Source organism: Bos taurus, chromosome 12 (genome assembly GCF_002263795.3).
Source record: "Bos taurus isolate L1 Dominette 01449 registration number 42190680 breed Hereford chromosome 12, ARS-UCD2.0, whole genome shotgun sequence".
In the NCBI taxonomy this organism is placed as follows: domain Eukaryota; kingdom Metazoa; phylum Chordata; class Mammalia; order Artiodactyla; family Bovidae; genus Bos; species Bos taurus.
In genome coordinates, this window is record NC_037339.1 from 12,020,875 (window position 1) to 12,037,547 (window position 16,673).

At 38.8% G+C, this 16,673-nt stretch overlaps 1 protein-coding gene across 10 annotated transcripts in view; it reads right to left on the reverse strand.

Moving 5' to 3' along the window:
• VWA8 (von Willebrand factor A domain containing 8) overlaps positions 1 to 16,673 on the reverse strand; it is a 416,362-nt gene that overhangs the window by 365,403 nt on the left and 34,286 nt on the right. For all 10 annotated transcript variants that reach the window (XR_009496658.1, XM_059892187.1, XM_025000014.2 and 7 more), the window contains exons 3-4: positions 9,242 to 9,372; positions 5,789 to 5,899 (exon numbers count right to left, since the gene is read on the reverse strand). Coding sequence is in view for 9 of the 10 variants with exons in the window: in XM_059892187.1 (XP_059748170.1) it covers positions 5,789 to 5,899; positions 9,242 to 9,372 (242 nt within the window). In the remaining variant the exon portion in view is untranslated. The remainder of the gene's footprint in view (positions 1 to 5,788; positions 5,900 to 9,241; positions 9,373 to 16,673) is intronic.

The following is a 16,673-nucleotide window of genomic DNA, read 5'->3' on the forward strand; positions in this document are numbered from 1 at the left end:
ATGAAAGTGAAAAGTGAAAGTGAAGTCGCTCAGTCATGTCCGACTCTTCACGACCCCATGGACTGCAGCCTACCAGGCTCCTCCGTCCATGGGATTTTCCAGGCAAGAGTACTGGAGTGGGGTGCCATTGCCTTCTCTGTCAAAACAGAGGAGAATACATTAAAATATTATGTAATTGTTTAAAGTGCATTTCATATGTAACATTAAATATGTATATTGTATATTAAGGAACTTGACATTATCGTGTCAAAGTAACAAGATTCTAACATGATGAGTTGATGGTTTAGAAAAAGGTAAAAAAAATCATTTGAAGTTCCCCATCCTGTTTCTACTCCCCCAGTTATGGCTATATAGAGTGTCTCCCATCAGCCAGACATAAAAACCTAATCACAAGTTATTCATAATATTTGAGAAATGCAAGCAATGTATAATGACTTAAAAATCTTCCTCTCTAGCTCTTTGGAGTCACAGGACAATAAGCAGAATTCATGATAAGAATGTCAAGTAAAGTAAGAAAAAAAAAGGAGAGTAACAGGTTTTTGAAGGGTTAGAATATCAAAAATATCAGCTTTTTTGGGTTATTTTATCTTCTAAGACAAATGACAGTTAATGTGGTAGTAAAAAATCTTAAACTCTTTATTTCTCCATAAGTGTTATAATATCAGCCATACAAATTTTCATATTTCTGTTCTTTAGCTTAATTTTGTTTTCAAAAAGTTCCTATAATCCGTTCAGCAAAGCATTTGCGTTAAAAATATTTGTTACCTTCACATTGACAAGTCAGTATGTTATAGTATTTACATAAACAAACATGGTGTAAACATCAACATTTTCTTGGCAGATCGTAACTTATTTCATCAGTATCTCTCTCCTTTTCCATATCCACTCACTTTATTGACATCGTACAGAAGCAATAACCAATAAAAATAAAAATGATTTAACCTAGTTAGTACTTCTTAAAACAAATCAACGTCTATTGATTTGGCAAAGTACATACATGGAAATACTCAATACTCACAAGAATGCATGAGACAGTTAGTGCATACGGATGACAGCATGAGTTGGGACACACGCTGAAAGCGATTTTGTGATATATGTATATCAAGACTCTTGAAAACGCCTAGACCCTTGAATTATACTTCCAGCATTCAAGTTTTAAAAAATCATCCCAGATAATAAGATCTAAGTGGAGAGATATTCACCTAGAGTTATTTATAACAGTGAAATTATAACAGTTATATAATAATTATATAATTATAACAGTGAAATTTATAACAGTGAAAACTTAGACAAAACCTGAATGATCAACAATATGGAAATGTAGATAAAATGGGAATGTTAAATAAATAATGTCACATCTATTTGATGAAATACTGTACAGACACTAAAAGTTATATTTTTGTCACAGGAAAATGCTCCTGAAAAAAATCAAGTTTTAAGAAAAGCAACCTGTAAAACTTTATATGCATGGTATACCACCTTTGTGAAAATTACTATACGTGATTAAATAGATATGAACATAGGCATGATGGGCTTCCAGGTGTTACCAGTGTAAAGAATCTGCCTGGCACTAAAGGAGACGTGGGTTCGATCCTGGGTCAGGAAGACTACTGGAAAAGGAAACGGCAACCCACTCCAGTATTCTTGCCTGGGAAATCCCATGGACTGTGGAGCATGGCAGGGTACATACAGTCCATGGGGTCGCAAAGAGTCAGACACAACTTGGCGAGTAAACCATCACAACTGTTTTTAGGTGCCAGAGATAAGCAAAATAGTTACATTCTAGTGGAGAAGACAGACAATGAACATGAAAACAAGGAAATTAATTAGGCAAATTCAGACAGCGATAGGTGCTCTGAAGGTTACCTTATGTATATCACAACAGGGTTCATGCAGAAAGGGTTTAAGTGTGTTGAGTGATTATAGAGTGTTCTGAGAGTTTATCATCAGAATGATGCTGCTGCTGCTAAGTCGCTTCAGTCATGTCTGACTCTGTGCGACCCCACAGACGGCAGTCCACCAGGCTCCCCCGTCCCTGGGATTCTCCAGGCAAGAGTACTGGAGTGGGGTGCCATTGCCTTCTCTGTCAGAATGATGAGGCGGCAGGAATATACAGATCAGGGAGAAGGTCATTCCAAGCAGAGGAAATAACAAGTACAAAGGCTCTGGGGCTGGAAAGAACTTGGTCTATTTTTAAGAGGACAAGGTCACTGTGGCTGGACTCTTGCAAGCAAGGGAAAGAAGAAAGGAGAAGAGGTTGACAAGGTTGGGTCCTGTAGAGTGTGGTGGCCATGTTCACGGGTCTGGATTTTATTCCGGGTGTGACAGGACCAAACTGCTTTAAGCAAGGAACTGATAGGATCTGGTTATGAACAAACGATAAGGAATATTAACTGCCAGGAAGTGAGAGAGAAGAAAAAATATGAAACTCATAAAATCACAATAGACAGTCTGAAGCAACTTAGAGAAAGGACTAATGTCCTTATATCTTCATCACAGACTCTGAAGGTGCCAATGTAGTACAGCATCGTAAACAGCTGATGCTTATCATAATCAGTTGGATTAATAAAAAAGAAAAAACATGAAAGTATAGAGTACTACCATACATATATATAACATTTTAAATATTTTATAAGTGGTAAATAGATATAAATTGAAAATTTGCTTTCTAGAATGGTAGGGAGAATACAATGTCAGAGTTTCATCTGAACAATTTATAGTATGCTTCAAGAAATAAATCTTTAGCTAACCAATAAATTTGGTTACCTAAAGCAACTCAATTTCTGAGATTTCTGTATAGCCAGTTTTAAACTGTCTTTAAAATAATAAGCATACAAAAACATCCTTTTCTGTTCCTTATTATCTGCATTGCAACAATCACCCAAATACAAAATTCACTCAAAAATGTTTTTAAATCCACACTCTATCAAACAAAGTCAGTTCTCTTCTTGTCATTTAAATATGACAGAGAAGAAGCAAGCCTGTTTTTTTTTTTTTCCACTTATAATCAGAAATAAACTGAGTCTTTGGAATTACATAAATAAAGTGGATTTCTTTAAATATACTCATGTGCTTCATCCACAAAGGATTATGTTTTTAATGGCTGGAAATCTAAAATACTCAGATTCCCCCACCACATGATGCTAAGTTTGATTGTTTAAGATAATGACTGACAAATCACTTCACTTTAAGTACAGCTTTCTTTCTGTCTTTCTTTCTGTAACTAGGTGGTGATCTACGTGACAATGTAAATATTTTGGTCTCCAAAAATTCTTTCACTCAGTGCTCCTTACAATTCCACTCTTTTACTTACAAAGTAATAGTGTGTACTCCTGGGAAAGCTTCAAATTTAAAGAACTATGAAGCTTATTCCTTGCCCTACCCCAGATGCCTGATCACACCTCCACAGAGGTAAGCTCTGTTAACTGATTCTTGTGTTTCCTTCTGGAAATTTTCAATGTGTAAACAAACATTTATGTATTTATGTATTTTTTCTTGTTTTTTAAATCACAGTATATTTATTATATATACTGCCCTGCAACTTCATTTTTTTTTCAGTTAATATATTCTGGTCTTCTATCAACTCATAAATATTCATCTCACTTTTTTTTTTTTACTGGTGACAGATAATTCTAGCTACCGTGATTTATTTAATTAGTCTCTTAAACATACATCATTATAGTTTTCACAAAGTTTCATGTGATTTATCAAACAATGCTATAATAAACGGCCTAGTATATATGTTACGTAACTTATATGCAGAGTACATCATGAGAAACGCTGGGCTGGAGGAAGCACAAGCTGGAATCAAGATTGCCGGGAGAAATATCAATAACCTCAGATATGCAGATGACACCACCCTTATGGCAGAAAGTGAAGAACTAAAGATCCTCTTGATGAAAGTAAAAGAAGAGAGTGAAAAAGTTGGCTTAAAGCTGAACATTCAGAAAACTAAGATCATGACATCTGATCCCATCACTTCATGGCAAATAGATGGGGAAACAATGGAAACCACAGCTGACTTTATTTTTCTGGGCTCCAGAATCACTGCAGATGGTGATTGCAGCCATGAAATTAAAAGACCCTTGCTCCTTGGAAGGAAAGGTATGCCCAACCTAGACAGCATATTAAAAAGCAGAGACATTACTTTGCCTACAAAGGTCTGTCTAGTCAAGGCTATGGTTTTTCCAGTAGTCATGTATGGATGTGAGAGTTGGACTGGGAAGAAAGCTGAGCACAGAAGAATTGATGCTTTTGAACTGTGGTGTTGGAGAAGACTCTTGAGAGTCCCTTGGACTGCAAGGAGATCCAACCAGTCCATCCTAAAGGAGATCAGTCCTGGGTGTTCAATGGAGGGACAGATGTTGAAGCTGAAACTCCAGTATTTTGGCCACCTGATGCAGAGAGCTGACTCACTGGAAAAGATCCTGATGCTGCGAAAGATTGAGGGCAGGAGGAGAAGAGAACGACAGAGGATGAGATGGTTGGATGGCATAACTGACTCGATGGACGTGAGTCTCAGTGAACTCTGGGAGTTGGTGATGGACAGGGAGGCCTGGCGTGCTGCGGTTCATGAGGTCGCAAAGAATCGGACATGACTGAGTGACTGAACTGAACTGAAACTAAACTGATATATGTTTTCATGCTTTGTGTGAATAACATTGGAAATAAAAATTGCTAGAAATATTACTTCTGGATCCAAACGTGTTTAACTTTTCCCTTTCAATAGATAGTCACCAAATCTCCCTTCATAATCGCATCAATCCACGGCCCCATTGACAGCAACGCTGACCCCTCATCCCTTCTTCCTCATCAGCAATGAACATCAGCAAATGCTGAGAGCTGGAGGAAAAAAGCAGCTCACTACTGCTTTAATGTGCACGTTTATAAACAAGAAGTTCAAGCACCTTGTCATTAATTTATTGAATGTCTGAATCTTTTCTCTACAAAATGCTTGAAGTCTGACCTTTTTTCTCAGGCATTCCTAACAAAGAACAATGTTCAATATTTTAAGTAAAATATTTGAAGAAATGTACAAGCTAAAGCTTGTAGGGATTTCCAGGGGCTCAGTGGTAAAGAGTCTGTTCAGTGGTTAAGAATCTGCCTGCCAGTGTAGCAGACACAGGAGACATGGGTTTGATCCCTGGATCATGAAGATCCCTGGGAGAGGGAAATGGCAACCCACTTCAATTCTTGCCTGGAAAATTTCATGGACAGATGAGCCTGGCCAGCTTCAGTCCATGGGGTCGCAAGGAGTCTAACATGACTGAGTATGCATGCACCCACAAGCTTCAATATAATATTCAAAAAACATTATTTTAATTGATAACCTGCATCTAAGAACTCTCTTCAAAAAGCTATAGTTCCTGGAATTATGAATCTAATTTTACTATGCTTAATATACCTGTATGTACTTCACCTTTAGATTGAGAATATTTTAGTAAATGTGCTAGAGAATTTGCTATATTGAAATCTCAATTCGTTTTTTTTTAAACTCAAATTTTTATAGGCAGTTAATAGGAAGCAACTGGAAATTAAGAAATCAGCATATGAATCTTTAGTTAACATTTTAGAACCACTTATTTCAACTATGGTTTCTTATTTCGTAGTAAACTAACAAGGCATTTCCAAGAAGAGGGAAACCAAAAACCTAAATTAAATCTGTCTAGAGAGGGCATGGTACATCTGTCTTTCGCTAGTACATGAGCTACTCTTTTTCTACTTTAAAAATCAATTTCTTAAAGACCGGGAGTGAAAAGTCACATATTGGAGTGTGATAAGCACTTGCCTGATCGATGTAAAAAGCCGTGCCCGCCCGGATCTCTCGCCGCTGTTTGAGGTCGGTTTCGGTGGTGTCTCTTGACAAGGCAATGTATTCAGCCTCCTTTTTGGTCAGCTCCTGAAGAGAGTGAAATGGTCCCAAGATAAAATCAAGTTCCCAACATATGCTTTGGAGGCAGGTATTCTGACAATGTCACTCTACAGAAGAGCATTTTATTAATAAACGTAATTCTAGGTGAAAGCCTTGTGAGCCTCAGCTTTAAGAAAAAATGTAATAAACTGAACATTAATCAAAACATGTATCTCTTCTCAGAACTTTTACTGTACTCAGTAATCTATAGCTTATTACTGGCTACTTAGGCAATAATAATCAAAATGTGATCTTACAAATCTTAGTATCTCCTGTAAAGTCCTTTTCAAATATCAAGAGTAATAATTTGGCTATTACTTGATTTTCACATAAACGACAGCTATCTCTGTAAATAATGTTCATCTTTTTTTTAAGGGTGCTTTAAATTAATTTACTCTATAAACCAATGATTACCTACCATGTATATGTTAAGCATTTAACAAGTGTGAAAATAAGGTAAATATCAATAACTGGTTCAACAAAAAAGAGTCAATATAGAACTAATCAGGAAGGGAAAAGGAGAGGAAAGTTGAAAAGGCGGAAGGGGGAATGGAGGTTATTATTTTACACAGAAAAAAAAACCATTTGGTTTGAAGAAGAAACCACCCAGAATCCACTTCTCTTAAAATAATTAATCTATCCCTAAATTCCTTTTTCCTTATATGTAACAACAAGGTATAAACAGTTGTTAACATTATCCTTGGTTTTACAATGTTGAATTAAAAACAATGACATTCTCCAATCCAATAAGGTATGTAATATGTTTTTATTAAACAGGAAGAACAAATTAATTTAGTGGAGGAGTACAAAGAAAAAAGTTGAATGAGTATGCCATTAATGGTGAAAGGGGATTTTTTTTTTTAATTAACCTTATCTCCAAGTGATGTTGATAAAAATACATTATCATCGTCATTAGTCTTTTAAAATGTGCCTGTTCCCGTGCACCCATAAGTTTTAGAAAATGTGGAAAGAAGGGGAAAGTTTTAAAAAGAGAAAATGTACACCAAGTAGTAAAGATGTGCTGATACCAAAGGATGTTTCTCTAAATGAACCGCCTGTGAGAGCATAATTCTTGAATCAAGTAGCAGGTTCTCCTTCTGGCTCCTGGAGCACCTCGCAGCACCTTCCTGTCCTGTTTCACTGACGACTGCCTGTGATCTCCCTCACTGGAAATCCCTGACATTCACAGTGGTTGACCAAATGCCGTATGCCTCTTACTATAAACTGTATCACAGTAGCACCCTGAACTGTCACACCAAGGTTGCTCTCCTCAGTCCTGACAGTTTCCTGGGACTTTTCGTCAGCCAAGACGAGACCAAGGTCTCCTCGGCTGTTGCTCCACGGAAGCAGCACCGACAAGCTCACAAATAGCACCTGGAGCAGCAGACTGGGAGGGCGGCAGAGGTCTGCTGACTTATTTTAAACTGTCTACAAAACTCCTACTCTATGAGTGAAATATGAAATAAACACAAGTATTCAGTTATTTCTGCTTAATTTCTCATTGATTCAACAGGCTTGCCCCGAAATTTCTGCCTTTAGAGATGTCATCTACACTGGCTATTGAACCAATCCATTGTTCCATATCCGGTTCCAACTGTTGCTTCTTGCCCTGCATCCAGGTTTTGCAGGAGGCAGGTAAGGTGATCTGGTATTCCCATCTCTCCAATACTTTTCCAGTTTTTTGTGATCCACACAATCAAATGCTTTAGAAAAGACATGCTGGGACAAGAGTGAAGGCAGGAGGAGAAGGGGACAACAGAGGAGGAGATGGTTGGACGGCATCACTGACTCGATGGACAAGAGTTTGAGCGGCTCCAGGAGATGGTGAAGGACAAGGAAGCCTGGCATGCTGCAGTCCATGGGGTTGCAGAGTTGGACACAACTCAGCGACTGAACACCACCACCACTCTGGCTATTACTACACATAGGGTCTTTATATATACTGGCAATAGTACCCACTGCAGTTTGCAAGGCAGCTTAGGCTAGTAAGTTTTCTTACATGTATTTCCAAATCCTAAAGCTGCCTCAGCTCTGGCAATTCAAAGTTTGGTGGTGGTTGTTTTTTTAAGATACAAGGATTATACTTATAAACTTGAATTGCATTTTTTAGCCAACAGGATTCCTATACTCTCCTAGCCTGGCTACTCCACATTTCTAACAAGCTTCAAAGACTTGTCAGAAACAAAATCAAAGTGAGATACTGTTGCCTTTGAAATGAGCCAGGTAGAGTGCACAATTTAAAACTGAAGAGGTTCTAGACCTGGGAATCTTGGTGGCTGACTCTGCGTTCTTAGACAAGACAAATACACTTTTGCATTGTTTATTAATAAAGTGAGGATAATAATACAATGGCACACTATACCTCACAGATTGATTCTAGGGAACAAATAAGGGATATGAAATTTATGAACTAAACAGAGTTAGGTTCTGTTCATGGAATTTTCATCATTACAGCCCTACATAATTTTGAAAGTACCAAGATAAACTCACCACTAAAATAAGAGACTGCATGAAGTATATTTCAATAAATTAGAAATAGATGATTTAATATCAAATAACAAAAGGAAGCTTTAAGTAAGGTTTTTCTCTTCATCCTAAAAATTATCTTTGGAACAGACCAACTTCATCTGAGAGGGTTCATCTTTCAATCATTACAGCAATACCTATTATACTGACAAAGTAGTAGGAAAAAGTCCTGCAATTTTTTTTTTGGTTGAGATTTGAATATTTGAATATTTCAACTCAACTTAGAGAACTGCAAACATTTCAGAGGATATAGTATCAGAAAGGAAAAGCAATATGAGATCTGAAGTCTAGCTCCATCATTGACTTGCTGGATAAAGCCTGAGTGAGTTATCTAATCTCTGTGAACTTATTTTCTCATCTATTTAAAGAAAAAAAAGGAGTGCACGTAACACATAAGAGAGCTTCTGTAATCCTTAGGCTCCCTTTAGAGACCATATAACATCAAAAGTCAGAAGAATTATTTGACTTTTCAAAATGTGGACTAAAGATAAAAGAATGTTTCTTGAGAAAAATAAAACTACACTTTGTTTTCTAATCTCAGAGTTGCTGATCCTGTTTGCAACTACTCATTGCTTGAATTTAGATGGATCTCTTTCCTACTAGAAGTGGAGGGTTTTCTACTTGGAGCAAACATTTGCTAAAGTTATGAAAGGCAAACGTACATTGACTTCCCGAATAATTTATTCCAACTGCTTTATAAACAATAAGGACTAAACCTGAGACTTCTGTAAATTCTTAATTTATCTCACAAAACAGTTTATCAAAGTTAAGACCCTCAGGAATCCGCAAGAATTCATTGCTTACCAAGTACTGCATAGCAATAGAGCGTCGAAGAGGCCCAGGAGGTCCTATTAGAAAGACGTCTTGCCCCAAAAGATCCTTCTGCATTATCCATCTTAGATGTTGAATTACTGATTGAGCCAGAGAGTCTGATACTTTAAAGTGGAAAAAAAGGTAAAATGAAATGCAAATAAGACTACTACATAGAACATAAACCTCTAAGCAACCAATGCAGACAGTATATTAAGTTAAAAATGTATATACAATGTACATGTGTATGTATATATATGCACATCTATACACATATACATACATGCATATATACATACACACATATATACATTCAAACCTACATCTGCTGAATTTTCACACTGTTTTACAAAAAAAAACATTATTATCTAAAATAATAGGGTTTATTACATCACAAAGAGTCACATAATCCCACACTTAAAAGCTAATAAGAAATGGGAATTCCCTGGGGGGTCCAGTGGTTAAGGCTTGGGCTTTCACTGCCATGGACCTGGCTCAGACCACTAGTCGGGAAAATAAGATCCCACAAAGCCACGCAGTAAGGCCAAAAAAATAAGCTTATAAGAATGCTTGTGTTACTAAAGGAACAAAAGTGTTTTTAAGGGTGATATGAACAACTGCTACCATTACTTTGTCACAATGTTACAGCCCAACTCTTTTGTCCTGAAAGGGGATAGGACCAAAGCATCTCAGACAATTCATGAGTATTATAACCTTGAAAAAAACTTTAAACTATGACTTACGTTGGCACTGGATTGTGAGATCTCTCAAACTTCACAGTTAGGATGTCTGATGGTAGATTTAAATGACTCCTTTAAAGTTTACATCTATTCAACACCAACTCTTCTGGGAATAGAAGACTCTTCTGTATAATATCATTCTAAGTCTACTACATATTTATTTATTTATTTAATTTTGGGGCACATGGCATCTGGAGATCTTAGTTCCCCAACCAGGGATTCAACCTGTGCACCCTGCACTGGGAGTGCTGAATCTTAACCACTGGACTGGTAGGGAAGGCCCTAGTAAAAAGTGAAAGTGTTAGTTACTCAGCCATGTCTGACTCTTTGCGACCCCATGGACTACATCTCACCAGGCTCCTCTGTCTACGGGATTCTCAAGGCAAGAATACTGGTATGGGTTGCCATTCCCTTCTCTAGAGAATCTTCCTGACCCAGGAATCGACCCCAGATCTCCTGCATTATAGGTGGATTCCTTACCTTCTGAGCTACAAAGGAAGTCCCTAAGTCTACTATTAAATCATCCATGAACACACTCATTTTTTGACTAAACATTTTTTAAATGTTTGTATTAATACAATTCATTTGTATTTACTCACTTAAATGTCACCCAGTGACTAAACATGTGTTCTCCTAGGAATTCAAGAAAAACTCTACCCCTTACACATCAAGACACGATATAGAATACTCACAGCAGTGTGGCTCAAAATAAAACTGAAGATAGGAGATGGATAAAAAGCACACAGTGGAATGTTATATGACCAAAAAAATAACAAAATGAACCCCCATTACTTCCAACAACATGTTTAACTCTTAAAAGAGAAAAAACTGTCACAAACTAAATCATGCATTAATGATTAATATCACTATCTTGATGAGTGAATGCTAAATCACTTTAGTCATGTCCAACTGTTTTCGACACTATGGACTAGAGCCCTTCAGGCTCCTCTTTTCATGGGATTCTCCAGGCAAGAATACTGGAGTGAGTTGCAATGTCCTCCTCCACGGGATCTTCCTGACCCAGGACTGAACCTGCTTTTCCTGCAGTTTGCACACTGCAGGTGGATTCTTTACCGCTGAGCCACCATGGAAGCCCCACTATCTTGGTAAAGCTCAAAAAACTAGTAAATTGAATTTTTTACAAACACATGCATATGTGATAAAAACAGTGCTTGATAAAGCAAAAAAGCCAGAGAATCACAAATTCAGAATATCTGGAAAGGAATCAGAGAGATTCTTGTGGATAACTTCAAAGATAATCATAATATTCTAGTTCTTAAATGAGATGTGGGTACAGTGTTTGTTTTACTATTACATTGCATTTTGTACATAAACACACAATACACACATGTATACATATATATATCAACACGTGTATGTGTGTATATGTATATGTATAGTGTATGGGCTTCCCAGGTAACACAGCAGTAAAGAATCCACCTGCCAATGCAGGAGGCACAAGAGACGCAGGTTCAATCCCTGGGATGGGAGGATCCCCTGAGGAGGCAATGGCAACCCACCCCAGTATTCTTTGCCTAGGAAATTCCATGGACAGAGAAGCCTATCAGGCTACAGTCCCTGGGGTCACAAAGAGTCAGACACAAATGAGCAATTCAGCACAGTCCAGCATCTGTGTATGTATATAAAAAACATAGTCTTTTGTATGTGTTGAACATTCTTATACTCGTTAAACCTTGTTTAATCATCCAGGAAGGTCATGAAAGAATTCAAAAATCAAACTAAGAACATTTGCCTAGGACTAAAGCTGTGTTTCCCTCCACGCCCCCCTCCAACAGCATAATCTTGCTTGGGTGATTGCCCCTACCCTCTCCCCAAAAGTTAATATTTAATCATTAGAAAAAAATTAACAATAAATTTCTGATTTTCTTAATCATGGTGGGAAGATTAAGGAAAGGTATTGGGCAGACTGCTTGGTGTATCACATACTGAGGCCACACTAAAGTGATTTATAATTTCTACAAAGCAAGTGCTTCTAACGTGTGAAAATCAGGAGATTCATCACCCAAGTGGAGGTGCTTGGCTTCCCTCCTGTCCTCTATGAAGCCTCTACACTATGCATGGGGGTAACACTTGGCTCCTGGAGGAAGACACGGGAACAATTCTTAACTACTGAAAAAAAGCTAATTCAGGTTTTCCGTACCATCTTATGGAAAAACCTGAACCAACTTTTTGGCCAACCCAATACCATAGCCTGTTACCCACTATGGGATGCTCTGCATTAACAGATATTATTACAATATACTTGTGTATTAAAATTTCACAGAACTGGGGAGAGACAATTGGGGGAAAATGTCCTTAAGTGTGCAATAATGAAAAACACATTGAAAAACATTGCCCTAAGACCTGCACCTTTGAGAATCTCAAGAAGCTCTGCGATGCTAGGAAGCAATTCACCTGCATCTTATTCTTAGCTGTCAGATGGACACTATTGTTCTTCCCCACTACAGGCTTAAATCATTATAATATATGGTCTACTCTTTCTTATTGCAAGACAGGTCCATCTGCCTGCTCTGTAAGGATGAAACAAAATAAGAGCCAAGAAGCTCTCGTTTCTCAGTAAAACGACACAAAGTTTTCTATGCTGCAGATCTGCTACCCTTCCTTACTTTGCTGTTAAATATGTAATTAAAAACTTGAACACTTTGGGGTTTTTCTTTACATTTTTCCAAACCTCAGTTTACTCCGGCCTCGGGCCTTCTCCACACTGTTCTTATGGTTTATGCTGCTGCTGTGTATTCACCCTTGGCAATGTGCCTGACCTTCCATTATCTGGACTTGTCTATTTAAAATATGAAATTTCCAAAGTTCTGTAAGGGAAAGCCAAGTTGGTCTCTTCAGCTTCCTCCCACCTTTTATAACTATTTATAACTATTCATAATGACAGAGTCTCAATATCGTTCCACTCTATTTTCAATGCCATGATCTTAGAACTCATATTTATTTTCAAGACTTTTTTTTTAATCGAAGGCTTCATTTCCTAATCCAGTGTGAGGTTTCTCCCCCTCTAAGTTGTCAGTATCAACAAGTACTGAGGTTTAGGAATAATTTATCTTTTTCTTAGCAAACTGAAGAAGAATCAGTTATAACAACAGAGCAGTGTGTACACCAATGTATCTTATTAAGTGGGAAGAGAAAGGCACAGAGATGAAGTTATTTAGAACCAGATCCTAGGAACTGTATAGAGCTTTGAGTAGGTTCAGGGCTTTCTGGTGGCTCAGATGGTAAAGAATCTGCCTGCAACGCAGGAGACGCAGATTCGATCCCTGGGTTGGGAAGATCCCCTGGAGAAGGAAATGGCAACCCACTCCAGTATTCTTGCCTGGAGAATTCCACGGACACAGAAGTCTGGCGGGCTAGAGTCCACGGGGCCACAAAAAGTCGAACATGACTGAGCGACTGACACTTTCCCTTTCACACTCTGAGTATGTTCATGGGAGTGTCTTCCTCTCAGCATGATCCTTGTGTGTTGAGAAGAGTCACTGGCCAGAGGCATACCTGATAGTCCTCAGTCATCCCCTCCTTTGCCCTTAACACTCAAACTGGCTGTCAAGCAGCAGCAGTGCTGCCCCATTTCCACGCGTCCCAGGGTATCTGGAAATGTCTGCCATTTACATTTCAACTCTACAGAGGTTTCTTCATATGAATAAGCACCTTCTGAACCCTCTGGCTGGCCCTGTAGTCTGTGCTATACTGTCACAAAGACCTTTTCCCTTCTTTTGTCTTGCTTTAGTATAGTAAAGAGCTGCTTGATGAGGGTGAAAGAGGAGAGTGAAAAAACTGGCTTGAAGCTCAACACTAAAAAAACTAGGATCATGGCATCCAGTTCCATCACTTCATGGCAAATAGAAGAGGAAGAAGTGTTAGCAGTGACAGATTTTCTTTTCTTGGGCTCCAAAATCACTGTGGATGGTGACTGCAGCCATGAAACTAAAAGATGCTTGCTCCTTGGAAGGAAAGCAATGACAAATCTAGACAGCATGTTAAAAAGTAGAGAATCACTTTGCCAACAAAGGACCATATAGTCAAAGTTATGATTTCTCCAGTAGTCATGTACAGATATCAGAGCTGGACCACAGAGAAGGCTACACACCAAGGAACTGATACTTCCAAATTATGGTGCTGGAGGAGACTCTTGAGAGACCCTTGAACAGCAAGGAGATCAAGCCAGTCAATCTTAAAATCAATCCTGAATATTCACTGGAAAGACTGATTCTGAAGCTACAGTACTTTGGCCACCTGATGCAAAGAGGCAACTCATTGGAAAAGAACGTGATGCTGAGAAAGATTGAGGGCAGGAGGAGAAGGGGACGACAGAGGATGAGATGGTTAGACAGCATCACCAACTCAATGGACATGAATTTGAGCAAATTCCAGGAGAGAGAAGGCCAGGGGAACCTGACATGCTGCAGTCCATGGGGTTGCAAAGTGTCAGACACAACTTAGTGACTGAAAAACAACAACAATAATAGTGATAATGATAGCCATGATTTATTGCATTCCTCTCATGTGCTGGGGAAAAACATGACTGATTTCTCATACTCTCAGTTAGATCACACAACTCTACAAGACAGCAGACTGCCTCCACGTAAGGATAAGGACTAGGCCAAACTGTTAACGTCCAACCTGCTGCTTATAGTGCAATTTTGATCAGTTATTCAAATTCTCTGTGCTGTTTTTACATCTGTATAGTGGATATGAGAAGTGAACTTACTTATAAGGTGGTTATGAGCATTAAATTAGGCACTTAAAGAGTGTCCAGTAGTAGCAGTACATGTATTTATTAAATATTCACTATTCTCATCTTATGAATAAGAAAAGTCAAAGCCCTTACAGTGGTACTATTTGTCTACAGTTGATAAATGCCTAAACCAAGATTTAGAACTAAACTATTTGAGTCCAAACTTGTACTCCAGCCATTATGTCCCACTGCTCCTCCAAAATCTTTTTTTCTTTTGACTTTATTACTGGAATATAATGCTTTACAATGCCGCCTTAGTTTCTGCTGTACAGCAAAGTGAATCTGCTCTGTGTATACACTGTGCACACATATCTCCCCTCCCTCCGGAGCCTCCCTCCCAGCCCCGCATCCCAGCCCTCCAGGTGGTCACAGAGCACTGAGCTGGGCTCCCTGTGCTACGCAGCAGCTTCCCACTAGCTCTCTGTTTGACACAGGCTCTATCTTCAGAACCAAGATTTCCTCTCCAAGTATGAACCTCACCCAGGAGGTACAGCGGAAAAGAACCTGCCTGCCAATGAGGAGATGCAAGAGACTCAGTTTTAACCCCTGGGTCGGGAAGGTCCCCTGAAGGAAGAAGTGGCAACCCACTCCGGGGTTCTTACCTGGGAAACCCCCTAGACAGAGGAGCCTGGCGGGCTACAGCCCCTGGGGCCGCAAACAGTCAGACACAGCTAACACAAGCACATAATCACAGAAATGAACCTCACCAAGGTTCCACCAAAGTTAGTGGACTTGCTTTTATGGACACTAATTCTATTTCTTGGGTTTTGGTAATACCAATGATATCTCCTTTTATTAAAATTTCAAATTCATTTTGTTCTTAACATTTTGTTGTCAGAGAACTCACTTCTCAAAAAAAAAACATTTTCACTTATTCATATTTTAGTATAGCATATTTTGTCAAAGAAAACATTTAATTTTTTAGGAAGTCACATTAAACTACTGAGAGAATGCATTAGGTAGTGCTGTGTGGTATCTGTGGTGTATTTTACATTAATGCTTGAAACTAGCTGTATTTTTAGGATGGCCTCAACAATACATGAGTCATACTTGAAAGTGTTCCAGAAATAGAAACAAGATATGAGATTGTACATTACGAACATCTGCAAAACAAACTGCCATCCATAACCTAACGTAAACACCGCCCAGTACATGAGAGAAATTCCCGAACCCAGGGTTTCCAAGCACAGGACGCCTCCTTCCAAGAGTCCACAGAATGATAAACTGAAGTCAGAGTAATGCCAGAGAGCTTGATTCTATATTCGGTGATTTCTTTATCTATGTAAAATTAAAACGTCTGGTTCCTAACTTTCTCCCTTCAAGGCCTCAAATTTGCCATATATGTAAAGATTAAAATTATAATATCATATATGAAATGAGTCGCCAGTCCAGGTTCGATGCACGATACTGGATGCTTGGGGCTGGTGCACTGACGACCCAGAGGGATGGTATGGGGAGGGAGGGGGGAGGAGGGTTCAGGATGGGGAACACGTGTATACCTGTGGTGGATTCATGTTGATATATGGCAAAACCAGTACAACATTGTAAAGCTAAAAAAAAAAAAATTTCACAAAATTATATCGGAGTTCAAATTCAGTTTTAATAAAACCCTTCACAAATGGTGATGGTTACTGAGTATCCCAAGGGTCAACACACTATAATGGAAAGAAGAAGCCTTTGAAGCCACACAGAGCTCCTGGGGATTTCTCAAGCTGTCCTTTCTCAGCGTCCCTGGATCTCCTGGGCCTACATTTCCTTATTGTCAAAAGGGGGACAGTAACACTTCCTAAGCATAGTGATCATGAGGATTATGGGGAAAGCGCCTTGTCCAGCCCCTCAGCCAGGGAGAACCAGGTGTGAGAGGATATTAAAGGCCCGTTCTCACCTGCACGGTCCTCTACCTGGCGTGTGTCCTAGATAGCAGCCC